Source organism: Branchiostoma lanceolatum, chromosome 18, assembly GCF_035083965.1.
Source record: "Branchiostoma lanceolatum isolate klBraLanc5 chromosome 18, klBraLanc5.hap2, whole genome shotgun sequence".
NCBI lineage: Eukaryota > Metazoa > Chordata > Leptocardii > Amphioxiformes > Branchiostomatidae > Branchiostoma > Branchiostoma lanceolatum.
Window position 1 is genome coordinate 5,757,807 of NC_089739.1, and position 26,317 is coordinate 5,784,123.

The window sequence follows — 26,317 nt, forward strand, 5'->3', positions numbered from 1 at the left end:
GACAGATCTCTATTCATGCACTAATCTGCATTTGGATCTATATAGTCTGTGTAATTGCCCTTCGGTATAACACACCAGTTTCTGTACCTGTATAGCCGGTATAACCACCCTTTGGCATAACACACCAGCTTCTGTATCTGTATAGCCGGTATAACCACCCTTTGGCATAACACACCAGCTTCTGTATCTGTATTAGTGTATAGCCGGTATAACCGCCCTTCAATGTAACACACCAGCTTCACTGGCATGCAGAGCAGCTTCAGCTTGTTAGATTACACTGAACGACCTGTCACACCTAACCTTAGCACATGTACATGTAGCTGTAAGCATAGTTATAAGCTATCTAGTGAGGATGCTCTAGACTACAGGTCTATATCTACATGTATTGACATTTGGTATTGATTTCCGTGACTCTGTTTCATGCAAATTATATCAGATGATGTCAACAACAACAACATCATACCTCCACATATGTAGATCATGGTCTGTTTGGTGGGTGCGGCATCCTTAGCCTGGTCCATGGTGAAAACACTGCAGTATACACTGATAGTTAAGGACCAAGGAAAAAAAAATTAACTTTAATGTAATGTTACAGGATTTAAAAAAAAAAACATGTTGTAAAATACATCATATTTAGTCATTTCATCTTAGACTTAGTTTAGGATTGGGTAGGATGACAGAAATCTAATGCTTAAGTGTTTCCAGGAGAGAAAATAATAAAGTCTTTAAACTTTACCGGAGGAAATGAGACTGTGCCCCCCTCCCCCTTGAACAATTGAGAACACGCACAAAACGGCAAACGTGGACGTATTTTCACAATTCAACGCCCTTGAGTGTCAACAAGTCGATTCCTGGTACTGCACCTACCTTATTGACAATGCAGTTCACTCTTCAAGAAGCAAGATATTCTTAGAAATGAAGAAATTCTCAAAGAAATGTGCCTCACTAGGCCGCACGCGACTTTTTTTTGAGACACACAGGCACAATGGACGTTCACTTGCGCCCTCTAGCGATAAACATATAAACTGCAGAAGGCAGGACCGTGTCGAAGCAGATGTAGGGTCTAATTTGTTTGGCGCGCGGAAGGCTTTGTTTTTGCAGTATTTTGTGCGTTTTTCTAATGGATTATGAGGGATTAGACTGAAGACGCCACTGTAAGAAAGATGTATACAAAATTTCACAACAACTTGCGTGAAACAAAACATCTGATTGGTTAATAGCTAACGTTTCAAAATATTGTTCATGGCAAATTTATTACTGATGCAATCATTTAAACATCCGGAAGATTTTCATGCTTTTTTTGTGTGTGTGTTGACATCAATGTTACCAAGTAGTCCATCTTACTGAAGCATGGTTTTAAAAGACGTTGAAATAGCGGGACACAAGACCGTGTTGCAGCGATCCCCTGCGGTCATTTTACGTGCTGCACACCATTACTTATACATATGGTATCACAGCTATCCGTTGTTGTCGTCGATGCAATTGGCCACCATGGCGTAACAAAACATGCATTCACTGCAAGAAAATCATTTCTCTCCAAAACATTGTGTACCAGAAACACCCTGTCACCGCTTTTTGTTTGTGGACTCTCCTCATTCATTGTCTTGGTATTTTTCTAGTAACAAGAACACACTTAGTTGTAAGATTCCTTCTCCTGTATTCTTTTTGTTTTGACATGGTGGACTCCATTAGTCAAACAATGCATACTGTCCCGGACAAGGGATTTTAAAAAAATTCTTAACTAAACAGAAGGTACGGTAGGAGATGCCCGTGGCGTTGCAGAAAGAAGAACACAAGACAACTAACACACTCCACTGTGCATTGTGTATGATGACGGTTCTAAATTCTTGTTAACGTATCAAAAACGTTCCGTGTAAATGAGGGTACTAATTTGGCGTGCTAGGCCTGTCTGTCTATATGACTACAGCTTTTATGTAAACGTTACGATGGATGGATGGATTGTGATGACATTGAGGGTAGGTCTTGGTGAGATGAAGGTCAAGGTCGATTATGGACCTTTTGGCGGCTTTTATCGGTACTGCAACAGTACCTCAAGTGTTGTCCAAGACGTGTTATGATTACTTTATAGACAGCGTTCTTACACTTCCAGTTTATTGGCAATATGAAAGATTGAGAAGGCAATGTATAACATGCGTGACTCCAATACCAATTAACTTGAAACCCGTACAAATGGCTGTCTGAAACCAAGGAGGTTTGATTAAACCTCCTTGCTGAAACGTATCTAGAGAAAACCTGCTTAGCGTCAAACGCGCCTTCATATCATCTGTCAATCCGTTTATCCCAGATAATCAACCCGTCTATAGATCCCGTCTAAAATATGATGTATGATGATAAATGTGTGTGTGCTGGCTTCAATCAATTATGGATTGGGTGAGACCAGGCATAGATTGATCAGAAAAATTGTGAACTTCTTATACATATGTATATCAATGGTTGAAAACGGGACATCTATATATATATATATGTCAATATGAGAAGAAGGTCACGATTTTTACGATCACCCTCTGCTTGGCGAGTACACTACTTCTCCGTATATATGGACCAACCATCGACCGTGACCAATCACGTTTGTAGTCGTTATTTTGAAATTTGAAAATGATTGACGTTCTAATGTGGTAATCGTGATAAATCACGTCTACAGGTAGTCAACTAAATGATTGACGTGCGGACAGGACGATAGTAATAAATCAAGTTTGTAGTCATTTTCTATTTGATTGACGTGGTCATGTAATGATCATAACAAATCACGTTTACAGTCGACTAAATGATTGACGCACAGACAGGACGATTGTAATAAATCAACTTTGTAGTCTTTTGAAAAACCTTGATTGACGTGTTGGTGTGACGATCACGTATGCTAAATGATTGACGTGCAGACAGAACGATCGTGATTGATCAAGTTTTAGTCGTTATTTTGAAACTGATTGACGTGCAGAAAAGATGGCTACATTAATCATGTCGGCGCTCTTTTCTAAAAATGATTGACAGGGAGACAGGGCGATCGTCAACAATCACGTCAGTGCAGTCTGTTTCTTATCATACTTTGAATGTGATTGATTTATTCTTTGTGACAGACACCACGACAAACGTTGCCAAGCTCCTCGTCGTATAAGAAATAATTTTCGAAAATACTATGTAAACAAGAACATGAATAACCACCTCTCTTATTAAAATCAACCGGTCCAATCATATCCAGTACAGTTCTGACAAATTACTAGTATTAACCTTATCTTGGCCAATGACTACCTATTACAATTTTTGAGGGTTATCAACGTAACTGCCTGGGCAAGAGAGTCCAAGCGTTGCTAGGAGACGAAATTCTTCCCTCTCGTTCCCAGTATCCCCCCGGAGACTTTGACGCAACGCAGATTTCGTCTGACTGATAAAGAAATACTTTTGTTGACTAATCTAAACTTTATCTGTGGGGAAATCATACGTAAGTAGCTTAATTGTAGAAGTGCATAACATCACAGACACAACCAGTAGCTTGGGCACATATAGTACAAGATTGTGGGGGAGGGGGGTGTATTTGTACTACAAGTTTCCTCAGATAATCAAAATTTCATGCAGTTTATTTCATTTTACCTTTTTTTTTTCTAGATCTGTTCAAGTGCGATACCCAAACCGTGTATTTTCATCCTAATGATGATGTTTTTACTACATTAATACCACCCCACCCACGCAAATCTTGTTGGTCCATCCCAAATTAAAATGATCAAACTTTTTTTGCCTTCAATGGTCAATAATCTTAAGGACATGCTTGTATAGAGCTGTTAGGATTGGAATGTCAAAATACCCCCTCCCCCCCAAAAAACAACAATAATAAACACGTGATCCATACTAGCTAGGAGCGCAAAACAACGTATAGACATGACCGCGCCCAAACGCATATCATCAAGATTATCGCGTTGTTGACATGACGCGTTCTGTCACGCCGCCCACTTCACACGGACAGCTCTGCCGCGAGGAAAACCGTTTGTAAACACCTCTCTCTAACAATACACCACGTCGTGGGAACAGCGGACTAAAGGTATTTCGTTACGTTGTCTCTAAAGTAAGACTTCAAGGCTGTATTAGAAGACATTTAACTCTTCTTGTGAACTGGTCGAAAACTCTTTCCTTCACCGTAAGAAAGTCTTACGACAGGTTTGCGATGGAAAGAGAGTGTAGGGAGTTGAGAGTCATACACGTTAGTGTTACGAATCATTACAAGTCTTGGTAAGTGTATAACCTATCACTGTCTGTGTAACTATCACAGCATGTTCCAGGCGTCCTGATATACCGTTGTGTACAGGCATATTTAGAATGATTCATACGATTTCTGATAGAGTTTGCAAGGCTTTAGAAACCAAGAGCGTGTGCATTTTTCATTCAGGAAAATTGCTTCGGTCATAAAGTCATTCAAAAATATTACAATCTTGGCAACTATTCAAAATCTCGTATACAAAACTAGATTCTAGCACTTCAATCTCTGAATTGTCACCTTTTTTGCTGCCAAAGCAGATTTTATTTCATTTTATAGCCTGCAATAATGTGTGCTAATGAGGTCGCGAGTCCTATGATGATGTTTACATTTCTTGTTTAGACGTCAGAATCGTATTTACTTTGTGGGAGTGTAAACTTTGTCTTGCTGCCGTTTTTTGGCCCAACCCTTCAATGAAAAATGACAGTGCTAAAACGACAGTTGTGTGTGATAATTTTAGGCATATGTAAACTATCAAAAATGATATAGTATCGGGAGTTGTCCGCAACTATAATGTATGAATATTTAGAAATTGTGTCAGGCCTTTCTGGGATGGGGGATATACTATCAGCATTGCCCCCCTTCCCCACCGCCGATGAAAAACTTAATTTTGACAACGTTTTCCGGAACTACCAAAATATCAGACCCTAGACTAGTACTTGTTCAATGAACAGCACTTCAAAGAATACAGGAGGGTTCAAGTACGGCGTAGTGCTGTGCAGCGTTTGTAGCGAAAGACACGCTTTCGAAAGCAACGACGTTTAGTTGAACGATACGTTAGCAACGAGTGCTCGGGTCAACAACGCGATGCCCCCGGCCACGATTTTCCTACAAATCATCGGGACAAAAACAGGTGTAGCCTAGATGCCAGACTGTTTCCAGGGACCACACAGGGCAGCTCCAAGGCTCCAGGGCTAACATACCCCCAAGGAAATTTTACCGCTGATATCCCTCACCCTATATCTATGCAGTAAAATTTCCTTCGGGGCACGTTAGCCCTGTAGCCGAGGAGCTGCGCATGCACCTTGTGGACCCTGGAAACAGTCTGGCAGCCAGGCTACACCAGGGATGACGCTTATTTCCAAGCAGATGTGGGGAGGAAAGGTCCCGACGAGATTAGGCGCAGTGAGAGAATACAATGGAATTGGGCGATTTTCGTAACTTGACAGACAAGTTATAGTTTTAAGTTCTGTGATGTCAAAATTATGAGTTTTGGGGATATGGCAAGCGACCCCACTGCTTCGTCATACGGATCAAATTCCATGGATTCAGAAGGCGGAGGTTCGAGCCCCGCTCGGGCAAGGTGGAGCATTAGTCTTTTCGGATGGTGACGTAAAGCCGGTGTCCCCGTGTACTGTATGGGGATAACCTTGAACCTTGCAGATTGAAGAAAGAACAAGATGTATACAATTTTCACCTGTGTATTATCTCCATCATTGTTAGCCTCTACCAGGCTCCACAGGTCGCTGGAGAAATAGGCCCTAGGTCGCAAACTTCTCCCTGGCCAGCTAACTCCTCTGGCATGTTATCTGTCTATTTGCCGAATTTCCACTATTTCTCCAGCGACCTGAGGAGCCTGGTAGAGGCTACGTCATTGTCAACTTTTTCTTACTTTTCTGGTCGTCGTGACCTTTGACCCTTCCCATGGGTGGTAGCGTGAGATGACGTTCCGCTTCACGCGAGACTTACGGCCGCCAAGTCACGTCCGGCCGATCCTCGGGCTCTGGATGCATCCACGGAGATTTGCAGTCTCATCCCGTGTAGAATCTATTTTGAATTCCCACCGTGGATTCAAATATCTTCCCTTTACGTAAACGCCCCTATTTTAACGTTCTTCATAAACTAAAAACTATGATACGTTTGTGAAGGTTAGACATCCAGGTAAAGAATATATAAGGAGAAATTCAAACTCTACAACTGGATAAAAATTCGGAGATTTATTTCCGGACGTTTCGAGTGACATCCATCACTCTTCTTCAGCCTCACTAAAGTGAACTAGCAGAACTAACCAGTACTTATATACAATAACTAGAAAAACCGGTTGCGTGAGAAAACTATGATTTTCTAGAAAAACTTGTCATATGGTACGGATTATTTTACCAAACAACAGATATTGTATTAGCTACAGATGCATTTGGTGGCTGTCATTCAAATGGCTGACTTTAATTAATTGATTTGATTCAGAATCCATTTGAAAGGCTGGGACAAGTGGCTGAAACAAGTGCATTAATTACTGTGAAATTTCAATTTGGGCAAAATTCTGTGACAATCATGGCAGGACCACCTTTCATGATCTGTCATTTGACTTTGTATCTGTTCTATCTGTTTAAATCAAATTATGACCTAAAACCGCTATTCAAATTGTGCCATTTTTCGGTCATTTCATCCGTATTTTTATCATATTACTGGTTACATCCATGATCCATTTGAACTGCAATCTAACCTGTTCTAGTGACCACTTCTGCATAAGCACGAGGACCCCGGCCCCTGGCCATTGTGGGCACTTTTTGGTGGTCACTTAGATTATTTTACCATTGACACAATCATCTAGCCTGGGTGCCATCCTATTTCTATCGGGGCTCCTACACTCGCTACCCTGGTAGCGAGTGTAGGAGCCCTGGTAGAAAAAGGATGGCACCCAGGCTAACAAGCATCACTTGCAAGATATCTTTAGTGGCCACTTGTCTACTATGCTACTATGGACATTTTCTGCAAGTGGGTGGTCACTACAGACGGCCATATCTTAATACCTGATAGTACAATAAAAACGGCTCAAATCCACACGTCTACTTGGATCATGGAGCTTACAATACAAAAGCCTTGCTAACACAAAGTTTGGACTCCGAGTTACGCTTCAGTTCTTAACCTTAGTCCGGTTGCATGAAGGACATCTGGTGGTTTCGCAAATATGACAGGGGACAATGGGACAGGGATCGCCGCTTACTCTGGGAACGAGGCGATGATTGACGGGTCAGCCTGACAAGGTTAAAGATTGGGTTTATTTGGAAAACCAGTCATTAGTGAATGATGAGGAAAAACAACATGACTTGACTTTGTTTGGGACCCACAATTAGCTTACAACTTGAAAGGATTGTACTGTGGGTCAAATTGAAGTGAAAAAAAAGGTTGAAAAACAAATAGCTGTGAAATTGTAAATGGACTTGGTAATCTGCAATGGAAAGAACAACAAGCCTGGCGTGTTTAAAATGTCGAAACAACATAGTAGATGGGACCGGGGTCATGCCTTATCTGCGGCTATCCCTTGGTCTTCCCTTCCTCTTTCAGTCTCTTCCGGATCCTCCCTCCTTTCCTTGCTTGATTATTCTCTTTACCCATCTCTCTCTCCCCCCCCATTTCTTTAGTTCAAACGTAGTAACTGTTCTGGGACAGGTGTCAAGGATACAGAATGACAGCATCATTATGATTTCACACTACTTCCTTTACTTGAAACCATATGGGACAAATGAGGGGCTAAGAAAACACCGTTCCGGACCTCACATTTCAAACTGACATGGGAAGACATCTCACTTGGGGAAGCAAGTTACTGACAGGGACATATTGCAACAGTCACCTAGCAAAAATCGTCTGGGCCTTGGACTGACTTGGACCGAGGTTCGGAATTGTGACCCAAGGCCGGTAAAAAAAACGAAGTGGGAGGGGGGGCCGTTTGGGGAGGCGGGGGGTGGGGTGTATAATTATCAGCAAGTATTATTAACAGTTTAACAAAATCTAGTCTAGCTTTGGATACGGGACGTCGCGGTTTCAAACACGTGGACCATGCCATGCAAAACTTGAGTACATACTCATTCAAGTACTGCTTTCTCTGCTCAGCATTCAGAACTTATGAGGAGGAGTATGTTTGTTGTACACACACCACTGGCAGTGGACTAGCCCCTTGCTATCAAACCTTGCTTGCACAACTGTGTGGCCCAAGGGCTATAGAAACTGAGATAAGCACCGCTCTATGTATACGTATACATTGTATGGTTGGACATTAGTATGCCCCATATATCTTGAACAAATCTAACAAGCCACACATGTACGCAATCTTCAACCGAATTTCACAGCCACTAATACTTATTCAAGCCCCCTCTTTCGCCTCGTAACATGTATTTTGGAATGAAGTTTTGTAAACTCGGTACGGAGTGCTTTAGAATTCAATGGTTAAGTCATTACAGCTAAGTAGATCTACCTTTTTACTTGTAACTTCTTGAGAGGGATTTCGGACGATAATACACCACTCAAACACAACACCTCAGAGACTTAGGAATATCTCAAACACACGGTCCGTATTTCCGTTGCTTTCTTAAAGAAAATCCGTTGACGTCAAGCATTTCTTGGTATCCCCCTGTAATTTTATGAAGAAGGCTATTTTAAGTGTTTGCGTACAGGGGAGTTTTCTCAAGCACACTGTTTGAAAGAAGACGTCATGGTCTTTGCCCTTCAATGCCGCCATGTTCGGCCGCCATCTTGAAACCATGACCGTTAGTGACGTCAGAGACAGAAGAAACAGAAGAGGCCACATTGTTTTATAACAGATATTTCCTGTGGTGGGACTTGTCAAGAAAAGGTCGAGATCGTTCTCTTGATCTTGACAATCCTGACTATGTGTAAGGCCTGTACCATTAAAATCGCCGGGAGGAACTTGTAATGTTTTCTAAATTAAAGAGAATCGAGCGTGCAAATTAAAACAAAATATAAAACGAAAAGCATACACTTAAATACAAAATTATGGACAGAAGACTTAAGACACTGAATTAGATAGATCTTACTTAGTTTAAGAAGGGCAAGACATTTTGCTCTCCCTAAATGTATACTTTGAAATGGAATCACCCATATGACATTGTTCTGACGCCCACAATAAGTTCTTTCAGTAGAAAAGGTGCACGTTCTACATTCGCGGTGAGTTTTATCCTTTCTTTATATCTCGGACATCATGATAATGCTATTTTTTGTTTCTTTACTATTATGGATGGAAAAGTTGTTTTCATGTTTCTTTGTGTGACTCGGAGTGTGTGGTAATCTGTCATTCGCGCTCTTGGATTTTACCACTATGGTATACAAAATAATTGAGCGTTTTAGCTGTTTAAAAAGCTGGTTTAATGTCATGTCACATGTTTGATGTCACACTGGTCGCAATAAATGTCTCGGAAACTAAAGCATATGCATAATTCCCTTTTTGTCGTAGCTGACAAAAGTGCTGTATGTATCTTTGTTTGTTTCTTTGTTTTGCATAACCAGTAAATATCCTTAAGGTGTAACGCGCCAGTTCTGTACAATGATGGACCCCTACACTAGCTCTGTTCGATCTTAAGCATGCTCGAGGTGTGGCTAGCGCTCTCCTCAAACACGCCCCACGAGCCTTCGGCTTTACGTTCCATCCGAGAGGACGTCCTGAACCGAAGCTGAATACTCATTTTCACCTGAGACGAGTGAGGAAATACGTGTTAGTGTTTCCAAGGGCACAACATTTGGGGTCTGCTAGGGATTTGAATCCGGAACCTTTAGATTCTGAGTCAACAACTCTAACCACAAGGCCACGACAGGGCGTGTTTAGCTTAGGGGTTTGTCCTCACGAGCAGGTATTCGGGACCTTTCTTTGGTTGTGGACGATAATATTTCAATGTCAAAGGGCGCAAACGGTTCTATCAAGCTTTGTGACCATTTAGAAAAACGTTAAATGGATGAACATACCGTTATTCAAAAGATAACAGTCAAAGATGATGGTACTACGTTTTGAAACGTTCTAGACGTCTCTGTGTATGTTTGTAACGCACGGCATAGAAAAAACTTCTCAGTGAATCTGGATCAATTCAATGTTACAACTGATATACAAAAAGTAAGTACATGTATTGTATTTTTTCGTAGCCTAGCATATATGTGGATAACTCTTCAGTTCTGATACTACGTAATTGCCAAGACGCGGCCCAAGTTCTGATCGAGTTCTCTGACATCAACAAATTTAATATCATTTTATCATTTGAACCCCGAGTACTTTGCTGTAATAATCGATTTCCTTATTTATAAACGGTCACCTTTCGAAATGAAAGTTCGGTCATTTTACGTTATTTTTTTTGTGGCAAGAAGTCGTTAAAACAAAACAAGTTCGGTCTCGTGGCGCGAAGCTCGAGTTCCCCTGACGCGGTCTGCGCACAATCGGAGCCGCCTTATTCCGCAAAGTTCCGCCAGTATAGCCTGATCATATCCCTGCACACGTCTTGCAGGAAGGAAAGTAAGTGGTCTGTTGGGCGTTGATAAGAGCCAAGACGGGGGATCAAAACTTGTAGTTCAGTTGAAGTTCCGCCCCTTGTAAAAAAAAAAGATGATGACGGCCAGTTTCGGATCCACTGAGAACAACTTTCCCGAATGTATTTTTCAACTTGTAATTACGTTGCACAGACGACTTTTAGAAAATAGTAGGCAACCTCTCCAACCAACTTACAACTACAAATAACCTTGCTTACGACTAACAGCTGGCGTGTTACGCTGAATGGCGGTTATACCGGCTATATAGATACAGATACAGACTGATTACGAACTGAGACTAAGTATGGTCTGGGGAAAGTCCGGAAGCCATATGGTCGGCTCTGTGTGACATGGGCTTGAGAAAGCGTCTTGACATTGATAAACTATTGATTGCTTATTGTTTAATTTCTCGATCGATCAATCTGTTGATTCATTGACTGATTGCAAGTAAGTACGGTATCTTATCATTTTTTATTCAGGCGAGTACATACTATAAAAATTGAAATTTTTGCGGTTGACATAGTTTCTTGCATAGTGCCTTGGCAACGCGAAATCATGTTTTGTTTTTCAAATGCAATGAAAACCGCATTTCCACTAATATCTCGAAATCGTATCCCCGCAAAATTTCGAAAATAATAAGATTTACAGTAGTGACTGTTTTTTTTTTCTTTAAACTGCTTTATACCGTACCTGTCTCAACGTGTCCTAAATTCAGACCACTCTTTTATATATCTGTTGACAGCTATAGATGGATTCAAATTAGGCACAACCAACAACGTCGGTGTAAAAATAAACGCACATATTTTTGTCAAAAGAAAATGAAATATAGAACAGTAAGTCACGCCTAATCTGGCTTCAAAAATCTTTGATGGTATGGCAAGGGAAGGATCGTTGTTAAAAAATTATGTTTATGATATTAGGAACGCACTTCAATATCTATAACGATTTGAACAATGCATATTCTAAACGTGTCTGCATAGCAGTTGCTTGAAGCTTTATTGGTGTCAGAGTCACACTGCGTTGTTCTATTCAGTAGATTTTAGACTAGTTCTCTTCCCCACTCTATTACTCTCTGTCTCTCTCTATCTCTCTTTCTCTCTCTCTCTCCCTCTCCCTCTCTCTCTCAGAAACACACACACACACGCGGGCACACACACACACACACGCACACTGTAACACAAACCAGCGCGCGCACACACACACACACACACACACACACACACACACACACACACACACACACACACACACACACACACACACACACACACACACACACACACATACACACATACTGCCATACAAACGCACAAACAAAACACACATAGACACACGACTGACACACTTCCAAGCCCATATGTTGGGAACTTCTACCGGGTAGAAATGAAACGTCCCCCAACATTTCAGGACATTCTCCCCCCCCTTCCTCAACACACTACCCCCATACAGGACCAACCAATCGTACCGTCCGTACTTTAACCGCTTTTGTCAGACATGTTTACCTTGTCAACTTCTATTCATCCCGAATGTTTTGCCGGCGAATGTCGAGCCAGGGAAGCGTGGCGCTGACCACTTACATTTGGCGTAAATGGCAATCGACGGCATTCAGGTCCGAATCGGCGTTACACAAACATCCCGCTGCCTTTATTTTATGTCCGTTCGGCCTTTTCAAAATAATGTAGAGACAAGCTAGCCCCCAGTTTGGGTCAAGTGATTTTCGTAAAAGCCGCTTGACTTCTAGTTTTGAATAGCGATTGTTTGGTGGCCAAATTGTTATTTTGTTTGAACATGCACTTTTGAAATAGAGTGGCGAAATGCTCTATAGTAGAGGCCAATACACTGAAACAGGTGCCTATGTATAACGTTACTTGTACTAGATAAATGTTCTCTTGTCCATCCTAATTAGAAACCATTGTCTGTTAGAGATATTGGAAATCAATTTTTTATTGGTTGGAAAATAATTGTTCTTCATTTTGTTTTCCACAGCTCGGCAACTTCGTCATTGACAGGCCACACGAAGATGACCGAAGAGGGCCGATCTTTCCCGACGATGGGACACCCCTATGCCGACGAGTGCCGATCGCTTCCGACGTGGACCTCAGCGTTAGTCAGTACGACAGAACGCGATTAGCTCAGGCGTGCAACGGACGGTCGGATGTCGTCTGAGGGAAACGTCAATCATTACCGCGGTTGAGGTCGGGCTTGCCTGGACAGAAAAGACTTCCTGGTCTTCTTTCCCTATCTTTCAGTGCTAAAATTCGCGCCATTAACTGTTTGGTAGTCAGACATTTTCCCCTGTAAAATCGTCGTCTTTTCAGCTATCGTTTGCTGGTACCATAGATAACTAAGGGAAATCCTTAAATCCAGCGAGGATTTGTACAGAGCATGCTTTCCGGGTAGGATTCAAGAGGACACGGACACAAACATCTCAGCTAAAAACTCTGAGAGAATTTAAGACGACAAATTTGCAGAAAGAACGAGAGCTATGGAACAAGAACAAATGAAGAACGGGTCTGAGGTACGTTTTGATCTATAATCTGTTTGTTTGTAGTATCTTCCTAGTATTGATTTGTAGTATTGTGTGCCCTTAGCATTTGGTAGGGGGTGAAACTATGTAATCGTTCAGTTGGTGGGGCTTGTTTTTATTCAGCTAAAACCGCTTATTGTTTTCTAATGTGTTTTGCAATAGAATTTGAAAAAGACTTAAGATTTGCAAGGGTTTTCGTGAAGGTGTCTTTCATAGGAATGTTACTTTGGATCATATAGGGGTTTTGTGAATAGGAATAATAGTTGAGATTCCATAGATTTACTTCACAACGTTTGGAACTCAAGAACCCTACATGAGCCAGTCTTTACTGACTCATGAATATACGCTACCTTTTCAATATTTTCTGGCTGTCCGATTTTGTATTACATAACCTTCGTACTACTACAGTAGCTAGATTGTAGCGGTATTTTTCAGTGTTAAGATCTGACCTTTATACACACAACGTATAAGGCTTCGTATGTATATAAACAGTATCCTAGTATTTGTACGTAAACAACAAGGATATCGGAAGACACCCATATGTAGCTACCACGGCTCACTGGTAGCCTGTATTGGGGATTAATGGATTAAACCGTGTTAATCTAGCGTGTAATCGTTTCTGGATTATCGCAAAAGCTGGCATTACAAGGCGTAATCGTCTTTTAAACCAGATGAAAAACATTTGTGGGAAAAACTGGAGTTACTTATATTAACAAACAAAATAACGTTACGTATGACAAGAGAATGTTCATGTAAAGTTAGATTGTTAGCATCTTTTATTATGTAGTGGATGCTGTCTTTGAACGTTTTTTCTACCCAACTTTTTTTATTTATGTAACTGTACAAGACCCCTCTTGGGAATTGTAACACATGGCAAGACAACGTTAGAAAAAAAAAAGTTGTAAATAATGCAGAAATGTCCCTGGTATTTGTCGTACAATTTACTAGCGTACTATCTCGATTTGAAGAATGATTTAAAATTCACTTGCGGCCACGTACAAGAAATTCAAACTAGGCGACTGTTTTTAAATTGATTATTTCCAGCTGCTACGTACGTGTGGTCTTCCTGTTCTGTGTGTTCTATTTAGACAGCATTCCTATGGGCAGTGCCGTCACCAAGTTATCGTACATGGATCCGTAATGTTAGCAAAAGGGGGGTTAGTTACCTACGCCTAGGTCGTACCCTGTTTATTTTTTAAATCCAGGTGGCTCCATTGTCCAAAGACCGGCTGTACACGCTTGAACGGTTAATGTTTGGGGGAAATCGAGGTGACAAGGGGTTATCGAATTTTGTACAGGGTCAAAACGTGCGTGCGTTGTCGCGCCTTGCCCTCTTTGACCCAAAGGGCACCCCGCTTTAAAAAAATCGCTTGTCTTTAAACAACCCCCAGTGACCCCGTAGGAAAAGAGGATACAAAAAAAGAAAGACACACACATCTGCTCAGCGTATGGGTGCATTTTTTTGATAAATATCTTTCCAGACTCCGAAGCAACCACGTATAGGACGAAACATTTGGGTTAACACCCAAACCATTTGTCAACTGGCTATCGGGTATTTTTGCTACGTCATATGACGACAGAGAGATTTGGAGTGTATTAATTACAGAATAGTTGCAATATTCGGTGACAAGTTCTTAGATAAGAGGGGGTTTGAATGTTTTTTGACGCCTTAATGTTGTGATTTGGCGGCCAATTTGCTTATGAACGGATCCTTAAGGGTCATACATACGCTGGTCTCTATGGATAGATCGTCAACACCGTATGCAGTATTTCAAATCAAACGACAAAAACACACAATGCGCGCGTTGTTGATTCCATACCCCCTCCCCCTTTTAAAACAAAATTCAGTCACCACCGAAAAAACCCTTTCAATTTTTACTGGAATGTGAAAGTTTCCGTAGGTTTTCAAGTGGTCCGTGAAAATTCTAACGGGGTTTCTTTGGATTGGCTGTGTGTTTAACTGGATGGCTAGCTTTCTAGGGCTTTCTCTACTACCGTGAAATTAGTGTCAAGGGGTTTAAATTTGTTGTCTAAAACTAAAACTAAAGTGACATTTGTACACGTAGCCCATTTCTAACAACGCCGTGTATGATTAGACTATATTCAAGTGTATCACGTTTCTTTTACGAAGTTTTCACTGTCTTAAGTAATACCGGATTTCTTTAAGATTATACGTCTGGGAGCGGGAATTTTGCTTGGGAGGTCGCAGGTGCCTTTGAGGCGAATTGCTGACCCGTATATAATAGCTGTGTAAACGAAGAGTTGCACCCTAGTATTACAGGTCGGTTTTACAAAGATCTGGAGAGTAGAAGGGTCAGGCTGGAATGTGCTCTCACATCTGTCCGTTTGGGTAGTGCACGTGTTAGGGGGTAAAGGGGTCAGGTCAGGGTGAGGGGTTAGGGGACAGAGCAGGAAGAATTTTGGGGAAATGAGCTGAAGATATTAACATAATTTTAGGTGCCATTTTTTTTTACAAACATTTCCGCCGTCCTTCTCAAAGTATACAGGTGATTGCCATTTGGGTGTCTTCCTGCACAGTTGAATGCAAAGAACGAAAGAGAAAGGAAAAGAAGAAAGACATGTTTATGCTATCAGTTGAAACGAAAAGGATCCAATATCCATTTAACCAATTCTTTCTCCACTAGACACACACACACATACACACGCAACCATACACACGCACAATAAACAGAAACACGAACACACACACACACACACACACACACACACACACACACACACATACACACACACACATGGGCACACTCGTAAACAAACACTAAACAGAAACACACACACGTGCACACGCACACATAATGACCTTCTTACATACACAACACACACACACACACTACTCACAGACGATTGGCCCTAATTGACTGTCATATTATGTTACAGACGTACTGTACTGTTAGCCAATATTTCTTTAATGGTAGATAGAATTTTACGATTTTCCTATTTCGTTTTTGTATGTTGCAATAGACCGCATAAAAGTAAGTGTACTTTTGGTTGCGTCCATAAAGTTTGTACGTTATTGCACCAAGGACATTATATAGGACACACACACCCGACACATACACGTGCACATACACAAACGCAAACGACATTTTTGTGCCAATGTCCTCTTCGCTAGTCGACGTAGATATTGTACCCTCTTTCAGAAAAGCACGTCTTAGACAGGAAGGTTGAACACATGTGACACACACTCACCTTATCTTCCCTTAGAAAAACCGCCGCCCTGTCACAGAATAATTTATCACAGTTTCTATTCAAAACCGTGACACCACATCGTCTGAATACTCAATCGATCAGGGACGTACTTAAAGAGTCATGTTTAATATTTTATGACCCCTTTTATGGTGACTCAACTTATTGCGCGGTTTGCAAAAAATTGGTAGCTCAAGTCATGGGAAATGGGTTGGAAGTCTATTGATGCCAGAAGAGGTGTCGCGGCCAATTTGCGTCGGGGAGAAACTGATGAAGTATGAATGATTGCATTATCTTGCCCAGTCTGTCCTGACGACATGCATTAAGCGTATCTTGTCAGGTAGACAGGAATGTCTCTGTAGATCAACTGGTAGCAGCCTCACAGTTGAGCTCCTGGTTCCGATTACTTATTGTAATTTGGAGACCCTGGGTCAAGTCCCGGGGTCAGGACATCTCGGTTGAGGCTGCACCCGTCTTTCGGAAGTGATGTTAAATGTGGGTCCCGTGTTCAAGGAGGTGCCTTGAGTTAAAGGGAGGGTTAGCTCCCTGTAAAAATCTACCCTGCTGCAGAAACAGCAAGGAAACTTGATGTGTGTGTCTATATGCCACTAGACACTACAATGTTTACAACGACAACAACAACATTGTCAAGAAGACAAACTTTGTGACCGAGAAAAGGGAGAGGGGAAAGACAGAGGTCTTCAGTTGTCAATCAAATCGTGATGTATCATGGGAGTTTGAATGTATTTATATGTATGTTGGACCTGCATCTTATTTTTTCTTTTCCTTTTCACATAATATTGTTCAAGACGTATCAACAAATCCCAAACAGAAACTTAAATAAAAAGATATTGTGTTCCATGTGCCTGAAGTAAACAACAGATAAATAAAAGCATACAAAGATGTAGCACCTAAAATGATACAGGTTTTATACTATCAAAACTCTAACGGCCTTGAAACTTTTAACTCTGATGAAAAAAGTGCATGCTCTGTACAAAAATCAAAGTCAAATACTAAATGAAATATACATATTGTATCAAGGAATCGTTCTTAACAAAAACAAAAATGTAAAAAGATGTAACACCTAAAATGATGCAAGTTTTATACTATCAAAACTCTAACGACATTTAAACATGTAACTCCGATAAAAAAGTGCATGCTCTGTACAAAAATCAATGTCAGATACTGAATAAAATATGCATATTGCATCAGAAACCGTGCTTTACATAAATCACAAGTTGAAAACACCATTGGCTTTTTATGGACCACACGAATTACTCTCCAACCAAAGTCCTTGTATATAACGTTTAATACACGCAATGATTTCACCATAAAAACATTTATCTTGTGAGCTATTCAGCAAATGCATCATTATGACATGTGGCACGGAAATTAAAAGTGCAATGGGAAGATTTTGGAATGCAAGTATTAGGAAGCACTTTTTAAAACGTGATCTTTTATACCATATCATAGAAATGTTGTTGCATGCTAAAATGTTCCCCACTCTAAACGATAAAAATATCAAACGTTTTCGTGCCACGTTATAATGCTATTTTAGGCACGTATCATTGACAAATTATCGTGTCTTTCAACTTGAACTGTATGTCAATATATTATTGTATGATTCGGACACATTTCCGATAGCTCCACCTGCAAAATATCGATCTCTTCGTTTGACGAAATGCAGGTCAATTAAAAAGAAACAAGAGTTCAAAGATCTCATACCTCCGTGAAATATCTAGAGTTTCGAGAGCTTGCGTCTCGTTTAATTGCAGGTCATAGAGTATGCAAATAAGGGAATGATATGGAATATATATAACTGGGAAAACACAGACAGACCAAAACAAATACCAGATTTTGAATTAGTATCCTCTTCCATTGACCTGGAAAGTCCCTCATGACTGATAAACGACAAGTTTTGCCAACTGTGAGCTCGATTTCCTATCACTCCTCCCTTTGCTGTGACACCATACTCTCACTCAATTCCTGCCACTCCACTGACACTGCGTTGAAATACACACGAACACAAAAGAACAACACAAATATCCAGACACAGCATAAACAGCACATATATCCTGTGTCTTGTTGGTATATAGATAAAAAGAATAGGACGAAAAGATGGCCCCACGATTTTGGTCGTTTGAAAACGACGTCATCATTTCTTCAACGTTATACCATGCACTTCTGCAGTGCAGCATTGGATTTATGGAATCATTGCGAATTTAGAAGTTTCGGCAGTGATTTATCAAAATGAACACACAAAAAACAATAACACAAACAAGAACTTAACACTTGCGTTTACCTCCAAAAAGCTTTTCACAGCATTTTACACACAAAGAGTTTATTTTGTGTGAAGAGCACATATTGTTCTGAAGAGCCACTTGCACAAAGCTTGTAGTGAGTTCAAGTGGAAGCGCGCGCGAAATTTCAGACGATACCTTCGTTGCCAAGACAACGGCACGAGACGACAAGTCACAATACTTGCAGTGTCAAGGGTGTACTTACCAGTCGTTTGTAACGTATTTTAGGCCGCAGCAAATACATTGTATGGATCACATCCTCTGCAGACTCTAAATTCAATGCGGGAGAGTGAAAATGATAAACAAGATGCCTCAATTTTCAAAATAGAGACCATAAACGTTGTAACAAGAACTGAAGCGATGGTGTCACAGCCAACATGTCTCTTATTCTTTTATTCTAGAAAGTATCACTTTCCAAATGTTCTATCAAAGACAAAGTAAAATCTTGCTGTGCAACAATCTTTAAAGTTTAAACAATTAGCCTGATATTTCAAAAGATATATAATTGGCTCTTATCGATCTGCCTGTTGTTGTTCAAACTAAGACGACAGTGTTACACGTAAACATTGATACAATAAGAATCTCGTTAACGTAAACATCAACCATTAACATGGCAATTGAAGAATGCAAACCACATTGTTTAACAGTATTGTAGCCCTTTTGCTAAGATACATGACATGCTTGTGAAAAAAACTTCGTCCCATGATACTTAATCAGACGTCATATTAATTAGGTCAACCGTTTTATTATCAGATTCACATTTATCTAGTGTAATCGGAAAGTACACCTGTAAACGCTGCGTTGGCTTCTGAGCGTTTGTTCAGTAGACGATACGATAGCAATAGGAAGATAAGAAACTATATTACTTGATTTAGCTGTTTGAAGAGGAATTTAACTCCAAAAGCAGGTGTTATTTTCTAAAAGACGACACCGCTATAATTACAAAATGAGCAAAATTTTGTTAAGATTTTATAACAAATATCATAAACACTTATCGTCGATAAGAGACCATCACAATCCAATAACTTAAAATCGGCCCCAATGCAGATATACAGATAATGCTTGTGACTATTTTTTTCTACATTTTGCATTTTTTGTTGTTATAAATTTCCTCCCCGCAAACTGCCCGACCGGGCCCCGGTTTAGACATGTAACAATGGCATTACCACAGATTATACAAAAGCCATGCGCTAAGCCGTTACTTTACCTCAAAAACATGTCCACCCTGACTATCACTAGGAGAAGTGTATCGTTTGGAGCTATTTTGTTGACACAAAGCGCCCTCCACAGAGTAATAAACACTCGGACAGTTTTCCAAGGAGGCACAAGGAGGTGTCCATGTTTGCCCGAGCATACTTTACACAGGTGTATAAACAGGGCAAACACCGTGGAAACAAAATGGCGGAGCCGCCATGTTTTTAAATCTCCAAGCAGATGTATGGTGTTTTGGCAGGTTCAATCTGTAGAATTGATCTTTGAAATAAAAAGGTTTGCACAGGCTCTCTCATATATTTCCTTTGTGTACATGTGTATTCTTATCATTTCGGAGACCCATTTTTCTTATTACACTATAGGTAGATATGATTTCATTAATAGACGGGTCCATATACATACATGTATACCTCTTTTGACGACTTTTGTAAGTTTCGTAGCACTTATGGGGATTCCGAGAGCCCAATTTTTACATCGCCATATTTGGCATCGAAAACTCTTGCAGTAGCATCGTGTTTTTTTTCCTCGAACATTCTACTTTGCTATAGTATGAAAAGAGAAAATTTCGCTTTTTTCGGTGCAGTCAAGTCGCTTGAATAGTTTATGCATGTGCATATCCTGTGGAAATGTCTATTGCTTGAATGACTAATTGATTGATTGATAAGTTAATGTTAAATCAAGTTATGATTAATTAGGTGATCATTTACTTATCTAATTGATTAAGTAGATGAGTGAGTGAATTATGGGTTTGTCAATCGGCAGTGATTGATTTGCCTGGATACTTGATTGATTGATTGATTGATTGAATGAATGGTTGATTGGTTGACTGATTGATTGATTGATCGATGATTTATTTAACTGCAGGTACAGTATATGGATGTGCGGACCATCACGCCTGCGCTGTTCGGGGTGGTGTGTTCCTTCGCCATGATGGGAATGATCCTGGCGGCCGCCATCTTGGTTTTCAACATCAAACTTCGACAGCAGAGGTAGCTACATTAGCTTTGTTTATTGTGTATTGCCTGTTTGTGGTGTGTATTTTCTTGTGTTCGTTCGTTTGTATTATTGGTAACAGGTAAACAGAACTATATGAAAAATAAGACCGCAGTATTTCTAAAAATGATGATTTCCAAGGTAATTGTTATTATATAATAGCAAAGTTCCTTTCTATACGACTTTATGAATGTTGTTTGGTATGAAAGCAAGACTTACTATTTGTCTTCGGAAAAAAATTAATGTTAACAAGATGAGCTGACTCACCATCAATATGAAATGAAAGTGGAAAAAATGACCAAAATGTTATGTTTGTCGTTGTAAATTACTAATGTAGGTTAATTTATTGGTATCCACTTTTTGTTTCTATGTTACGTTATAGTTGTAGACGGTGACTAAACATATTTCACTGTACATTTTATTCTGTCCATAAAGATGTACAAAACATTTTTTTTCCCTATTTCAGACTTATAAAGATGTCGAGTCCAAACTTGAACAACCTGATAGTTGGCGGGAGTTTGTTACTTTACGGCGCCGCCATTTTGTTTGGCTTGGACCGTTCGGTTGTTGGAGGATCTGACAGAGCCCTTCTGCATTTATGTCAGGTGAGGGAAAGAGGGAGCGAATGCCTCAGTAGAAAGATGAAAATATGTTTAATAATAAGCACACAATATTCTATAAACGTCTTAAAAACGGTGAGCATCTTGTTCGTGTTAAAATGCAACAATTGTGGCCTGCAGACGATTTTTATTACTGATTCGTGGAACGAGAATGTCATACTGACGTCATTTGTGCTCTCCTTCCCAGGTCAGGACGTGCTGTGTGGTGATTGGCTTCACACTTGTTTACGGTTCGCTCTTCAGTAAGACTTGGCGTGTCTACAGAATATTTCGCAGCTCGACAGTGAAGCGTATGGTATGTCCGCTACAACTCTTAGCACCACCGTTCTAACGCGGCCTAAATGTTCAGGTTGCAAGGGCAAAACTTTGATTTTTGCGAGGAAAAGAGCTCTCGTGACAAGGCGCGAGGTTTGAGACGGACAAACAAAATGTTTTGCATACTTTTCACTCGTTTGATGTCTTTGAGAGCGTAACTTCTTTTCATCTTGTCTGCACAAAAAAGGCCACGGTGAAATCAGTTTTCGGGACGACGTAAAAGAGTGTGACAAAACTACAAGCACACGTGTTAACAAAGTACTTCGCACCTTTTTTTCTAAATTGTCGGTACCGTGTCTCAACGTTCGGATGCGGTCAGTTTAGTATGTACGCTCAAGGAGGTCATTTTTCCATCTTTACTTTTAACCACTATATATATTTCACTTTGGAATCTTGAAATTATTACCCAAAAGATTAGTGTCTGTATGAAAATAGGTTTTACCTTTTATTTTCATATCTTATCTTTTTTGCTGCCTTAATTTCTAATTCGTTCGTTTTGATTGAGTAGTTCTGAGCAAAATAAGGACACTAAAATGTTCAAAGCATCGCAGTATCTTTGGCCAGGCTTTAGCACGGTATTCGGACACTTCGCATCCATCGTCAATGCTTTTCAACTTGTCAAAGACCACGCGCGGCAGCCGTCCGATTGTTTACCCTCAGCTAACCGTTAGTAAACATAGCGTCAGGTTCGGTTACGTTACATTTCAAAATACCAGTCGTTGACAAACGACGTGTTGTGGTAAGACACCAACCGTGGGCTACATTCAGTCTTGCCAACGGCTCGTGAAGGGAACATATTTTCGTATAGGTCAAAGTTGACCGTGGTCTTAACAATGGTTGAAAATGACAGCACAGATAATGACTGCTTTTAAGTATTGAAATGCCAAGACTATGAAATATACCTTTGAAATATCATAATTTATCCCAAGTTTGTCATGTTGATTTTGGACTTCAATGGTTTACGGCGTAAAAATTACTGGTTGGATGGAAAATGTCGACATTATCTGGTATAGGGGGGTCGTAAATATTGTCAATTAGGGCTGAATTGGCTGGAGGCGGGAGAAGTGGATACTTTGTACGTCAATCATAGCATTGTCCTAGCTTTGGAACAGTTGAATCGCTTTGAATAATAGAAAAGCAAAGTACATTTCAAACCGTGAATATTCAAGGTCAGTTCGATTGTATACTGTATCCGAAAAGATTTGAAAGCAATTATTTTTCAATCCTATCCTAATTTTCGACAATCTTTTATTTTCTTGTAGGTAATTCGTGACGATAAGCTCTTTGCAACCGTAGGAGTTATTCTGATTGTTGACGTGCTCATCCTTGGAATCTGGCTGGGGCTGGATCCTCTGAAGTGGAAGACTGTAGGAGTCCCTGTGAGTAAGGTGAGTAGGGTCCGTACAGTGGGGATGCCTAGCAAGGTTCAGAAGTAGTGCAGCATTTGTGAGTGGTCATCTCCCCTTGACTAAAAGGTGTTTTAGTGATCAAATACGCATATTGTAAACTAAAGTTGTTTTTTTCAAAGACCAATACAAATGTAGGCTTTATATACAACGTCACCATGTCTGTTATGTTTTACAAGCCCTTCGTGAGGGCAGCCATGTTGGTTACCTGATGCATTCAACAAGTCACACTGTGGTTGTTTGAGAGACCTTTGATTGTTGACACAACATGACGAAAAGATGCATTTTTTTCTTTGCAGTCTACGCTTTCCATGTACTACTATTTTTTCTGTCTTGAAAACTGAAAACTTTTTTGTCCTACAGACATTGGACTCAATGCCCGATGGAATGGCGACAACAGGCGTAGTTTGGGTTCAGAGATGCTATTCCGACAACACAGAAGTCTGGGTCTCAGTATTCTTCATACTGAAGGGCCTACTACTCCTTTATGGAACGTACCTGTCATGGGCAACACGAGGAGTCAATTTTCCCGCCATGAATGACGCCAAACCCATCATCTTGAGTATCTACTGCTGCGTGGTGCTTGTCGGGATTGCCACGCCCCTGACCTTTCACCTTGACCAATGGCCGGACGCGGTGTACGCATGCGTGGCAGGGGTGTTGATCGTGTGCACGACGGTGACGCTGTGTCTGCTGTTTATGCCTAAGGTACGTCATGTGACAGATTGTAAAAGACAACAAGGAAAAGAGGGAGGTGGTCGGGGAAGAGTAAAAAACAAACCAATGGGAAGAGAAACAGAAAAAGAAATGAAAGAAAGGAAGGAAGGAAGAGTCAAAGAAAAGTATCCTTTGAAGGAAGTATTTTCGCTGGATGCAAAGGAACATGAATGGAATGAACGAATGAAAGACAGAACGAAAGATTGGCAGAATGAAATGATATGAGATGGCAAGAAGGAAACTTTGGAAAACGTTCGGAATTCGACTTTTAATAAGGTGGAAAGTTCCTGTATTATGCAACTAAGAAAATGAGGCAGAAACCTCATGAATTGCACTGATATCATATTTTCTTTTGCGCAGGTAAAACTATGGAAGGAATGGGCAAACAACAAGAACTTGAAAAGTTTAGGATCGCCTCAGTTTCTCAACAGATCAAGTCACCCGTGTAACAGCCCGCCTAATCCAGCACCCGAATCCCCTGGCGGCCAGGCAAATCACTGCAACCAAACTAAAGATAGCGCCGATGGTAACCAAGCAACGGGAGGGAAAGAGGACGTCGTGTCGTCCAAAAGGGCAAGCAGGACATCACTGATTCTTGACACTGAGATGGCGAAGTTACTGGAGGAGAACCGTACACTAAGAAATCTCTTAAAAGAGGTAATAAGATTTCTTAGAACTTGTTTTCTTGCGCATGACATCAATACACATTGTCTTAAAAAATGATGTCTAGAACTACTGAAGTACTTCTAGTACTATGGTTGTTATTCAGAACCTTACTGTACAAGGCGCTGACAGTGGTACTGAAAAGCGTTCCGAATAACGCAAGGTATTTTAGAAATAAGAAGTAGATTCATTAACCGCAATATTCACTCCTCAAGAAAAAGAAAGTTTACAAACATAGTCCAAGCTTATCTTTTCATATTTGATTGTTATTAGTTATGTGTATTCTAAGCTTATCTTTTTCTATCCATGCATCTATAGAAGGAAACCAATATCAAGGCCTTGCAAGAGAGAGTGTCGTCAGCGAAGGATAAACTTCTCAACCTAGTGGCCCAAGTAAACCCAGATAGCGGGTTTGAATCCGCTTCAACGGTACAACGTGAGGATAGCGTCGACACCAACAAAGAAACTACGAACAAAATGACAGCCATGTATCCTGGGGGTCAGAGGTCAGCTCATGCGCATGCGCCGTCGAGAGACGTATTAACCCAGAGGCATGACGGGAAAGGAAGTGTTAAACTTTCCTCTACCTCTTCAGACACGAGTAGCTTGTCTTGTACCAGAGAAACGGCGGTGAATTCCCCTGCGAATGGCACACCGAGCAGAACACTGCGGTACATCCAAGAGCAAGGAAACGCCATCGCGGAGGATCTCAAATACGCGGACGGCTTGTTCACGATGTCGTTGGACACCGACGGCTATCCGCCGCGAAACGGCGACCGTGATTTGTACGACTTGTACCGAAGCGAGGGGGCCTGGGACGATTATTACTACGACCTCTCCGACTCGGATTTATCTGTTTACGACATGATGTCGGAAGACTGTGACAGAACGATGACGTATGGCGGGAGAACGCAGTCCACGATCCTGACCGGCAGTCAACTGTCGCCCGTGTTTACCGGCATGGGAAACCCCAACTTTAGATCACGTGACAGCCTCTCGTCTCTGTCGTCTGATGATGACGATGACGACGACCTGTTGAAATTTTTCCCGCCGCCTCAGTCTATTCTTAAAAACAACCCCATTGGAGCACGTACACAACCAACGTCCACTAAACTACAAACAGTAGCTTCTATAAACTCGGCAAAACCGTTTTCAAACTCGTACAGTATTAACTTATGGAATAACATAAAGAAAGGCAGAGCCTCAAATAGCGTAGAATGCAATGTCAAACAAACAGGTAAGAGTACGGAGTTAGTATTGTCGCCTGTAGCATTTTCGTCATCGTACCAAGACACTTTAGTATGAATGAGAAGTTAATGTTTTATGGTGTAGTCTTCTCTTTAAGATCATGAATGTTTTCATTCCTTATTCGAGTGGAAGACAAACTTAAGCAACATACATTTTTGCTGTAATCATTACCTGTTTATGGATAACAAAACTATTTGTACACAACTGAATGTTTGTACCTCGCCAACGTTTTGGTGACACTTTTTCCTAATGACAATACTGACTGGGTCTACTCCGCACTGCAGCTAGGTGTCGCTGCTGCACTGTGAAGAATGTGGTCCCAAACGTGACCAGCGATTTTCCAACCTATTACCAACCTGATGGAGCTATTCACGGAATGCCTGTTTATACATTTGGTTATCAATATACATATTCTAAAACTTCGATTAAAAAGCGATGTACAATGCAGACTGTGTTTCATCATCTGTATACTTAGTATTTCTAAAGTGTTTTGAAAGAAAGTTGATTGATGTTCTACATGTACGAGATTATGAATGAATAATCATTGGGGATGATTCAAGATCCACTGGCCCACTATTCACGGATTGCCTGTTTATACA

The 26,317-nt window shown here is 40.7% G+C and overlaps 1 protein-coding gene across 1 annotated transcript; it reads left to right on the forward strand.

Moving 5' to 3' along the window:
- The first annotated feature begins 3,949 nt into the window (after positions 1 to 3,949).
- Positions 3,950 to 26,167, forward strand: LOC136424218 (gamma-aminobutyric acid type B receptor subunit 2-like). Its single transcript, XM_066412742.1, has 9 exons — positions 3,950 to 4,051; positions 12,497 to 13,028; positions 20,621 to 20,745; positions 21,216 to 21,354; positions 21,557 to 21,664; positions 22,947 to 23,072; positions 23,454 to 23,798; positions 24,168 to 24,464; positions 24,789 to 26,167. The coding sequence occupies exons 2-9, from the start codon at positions 12,996 to 12,998 to the stop codon at positions 25,773 to 25,775; spliced, it is 2,160 nt and encodes a 719-aa protein (XP_066268839.1). The 5' UTR covers positions 3,950 to 4,051; positions 12,497 to 12,995; the 3' UTR covers positions 25,776 to 26,167.
- The last annotated feature ends 150 nt before the right edge of the window (positions 26,168 to 26,317 follow it).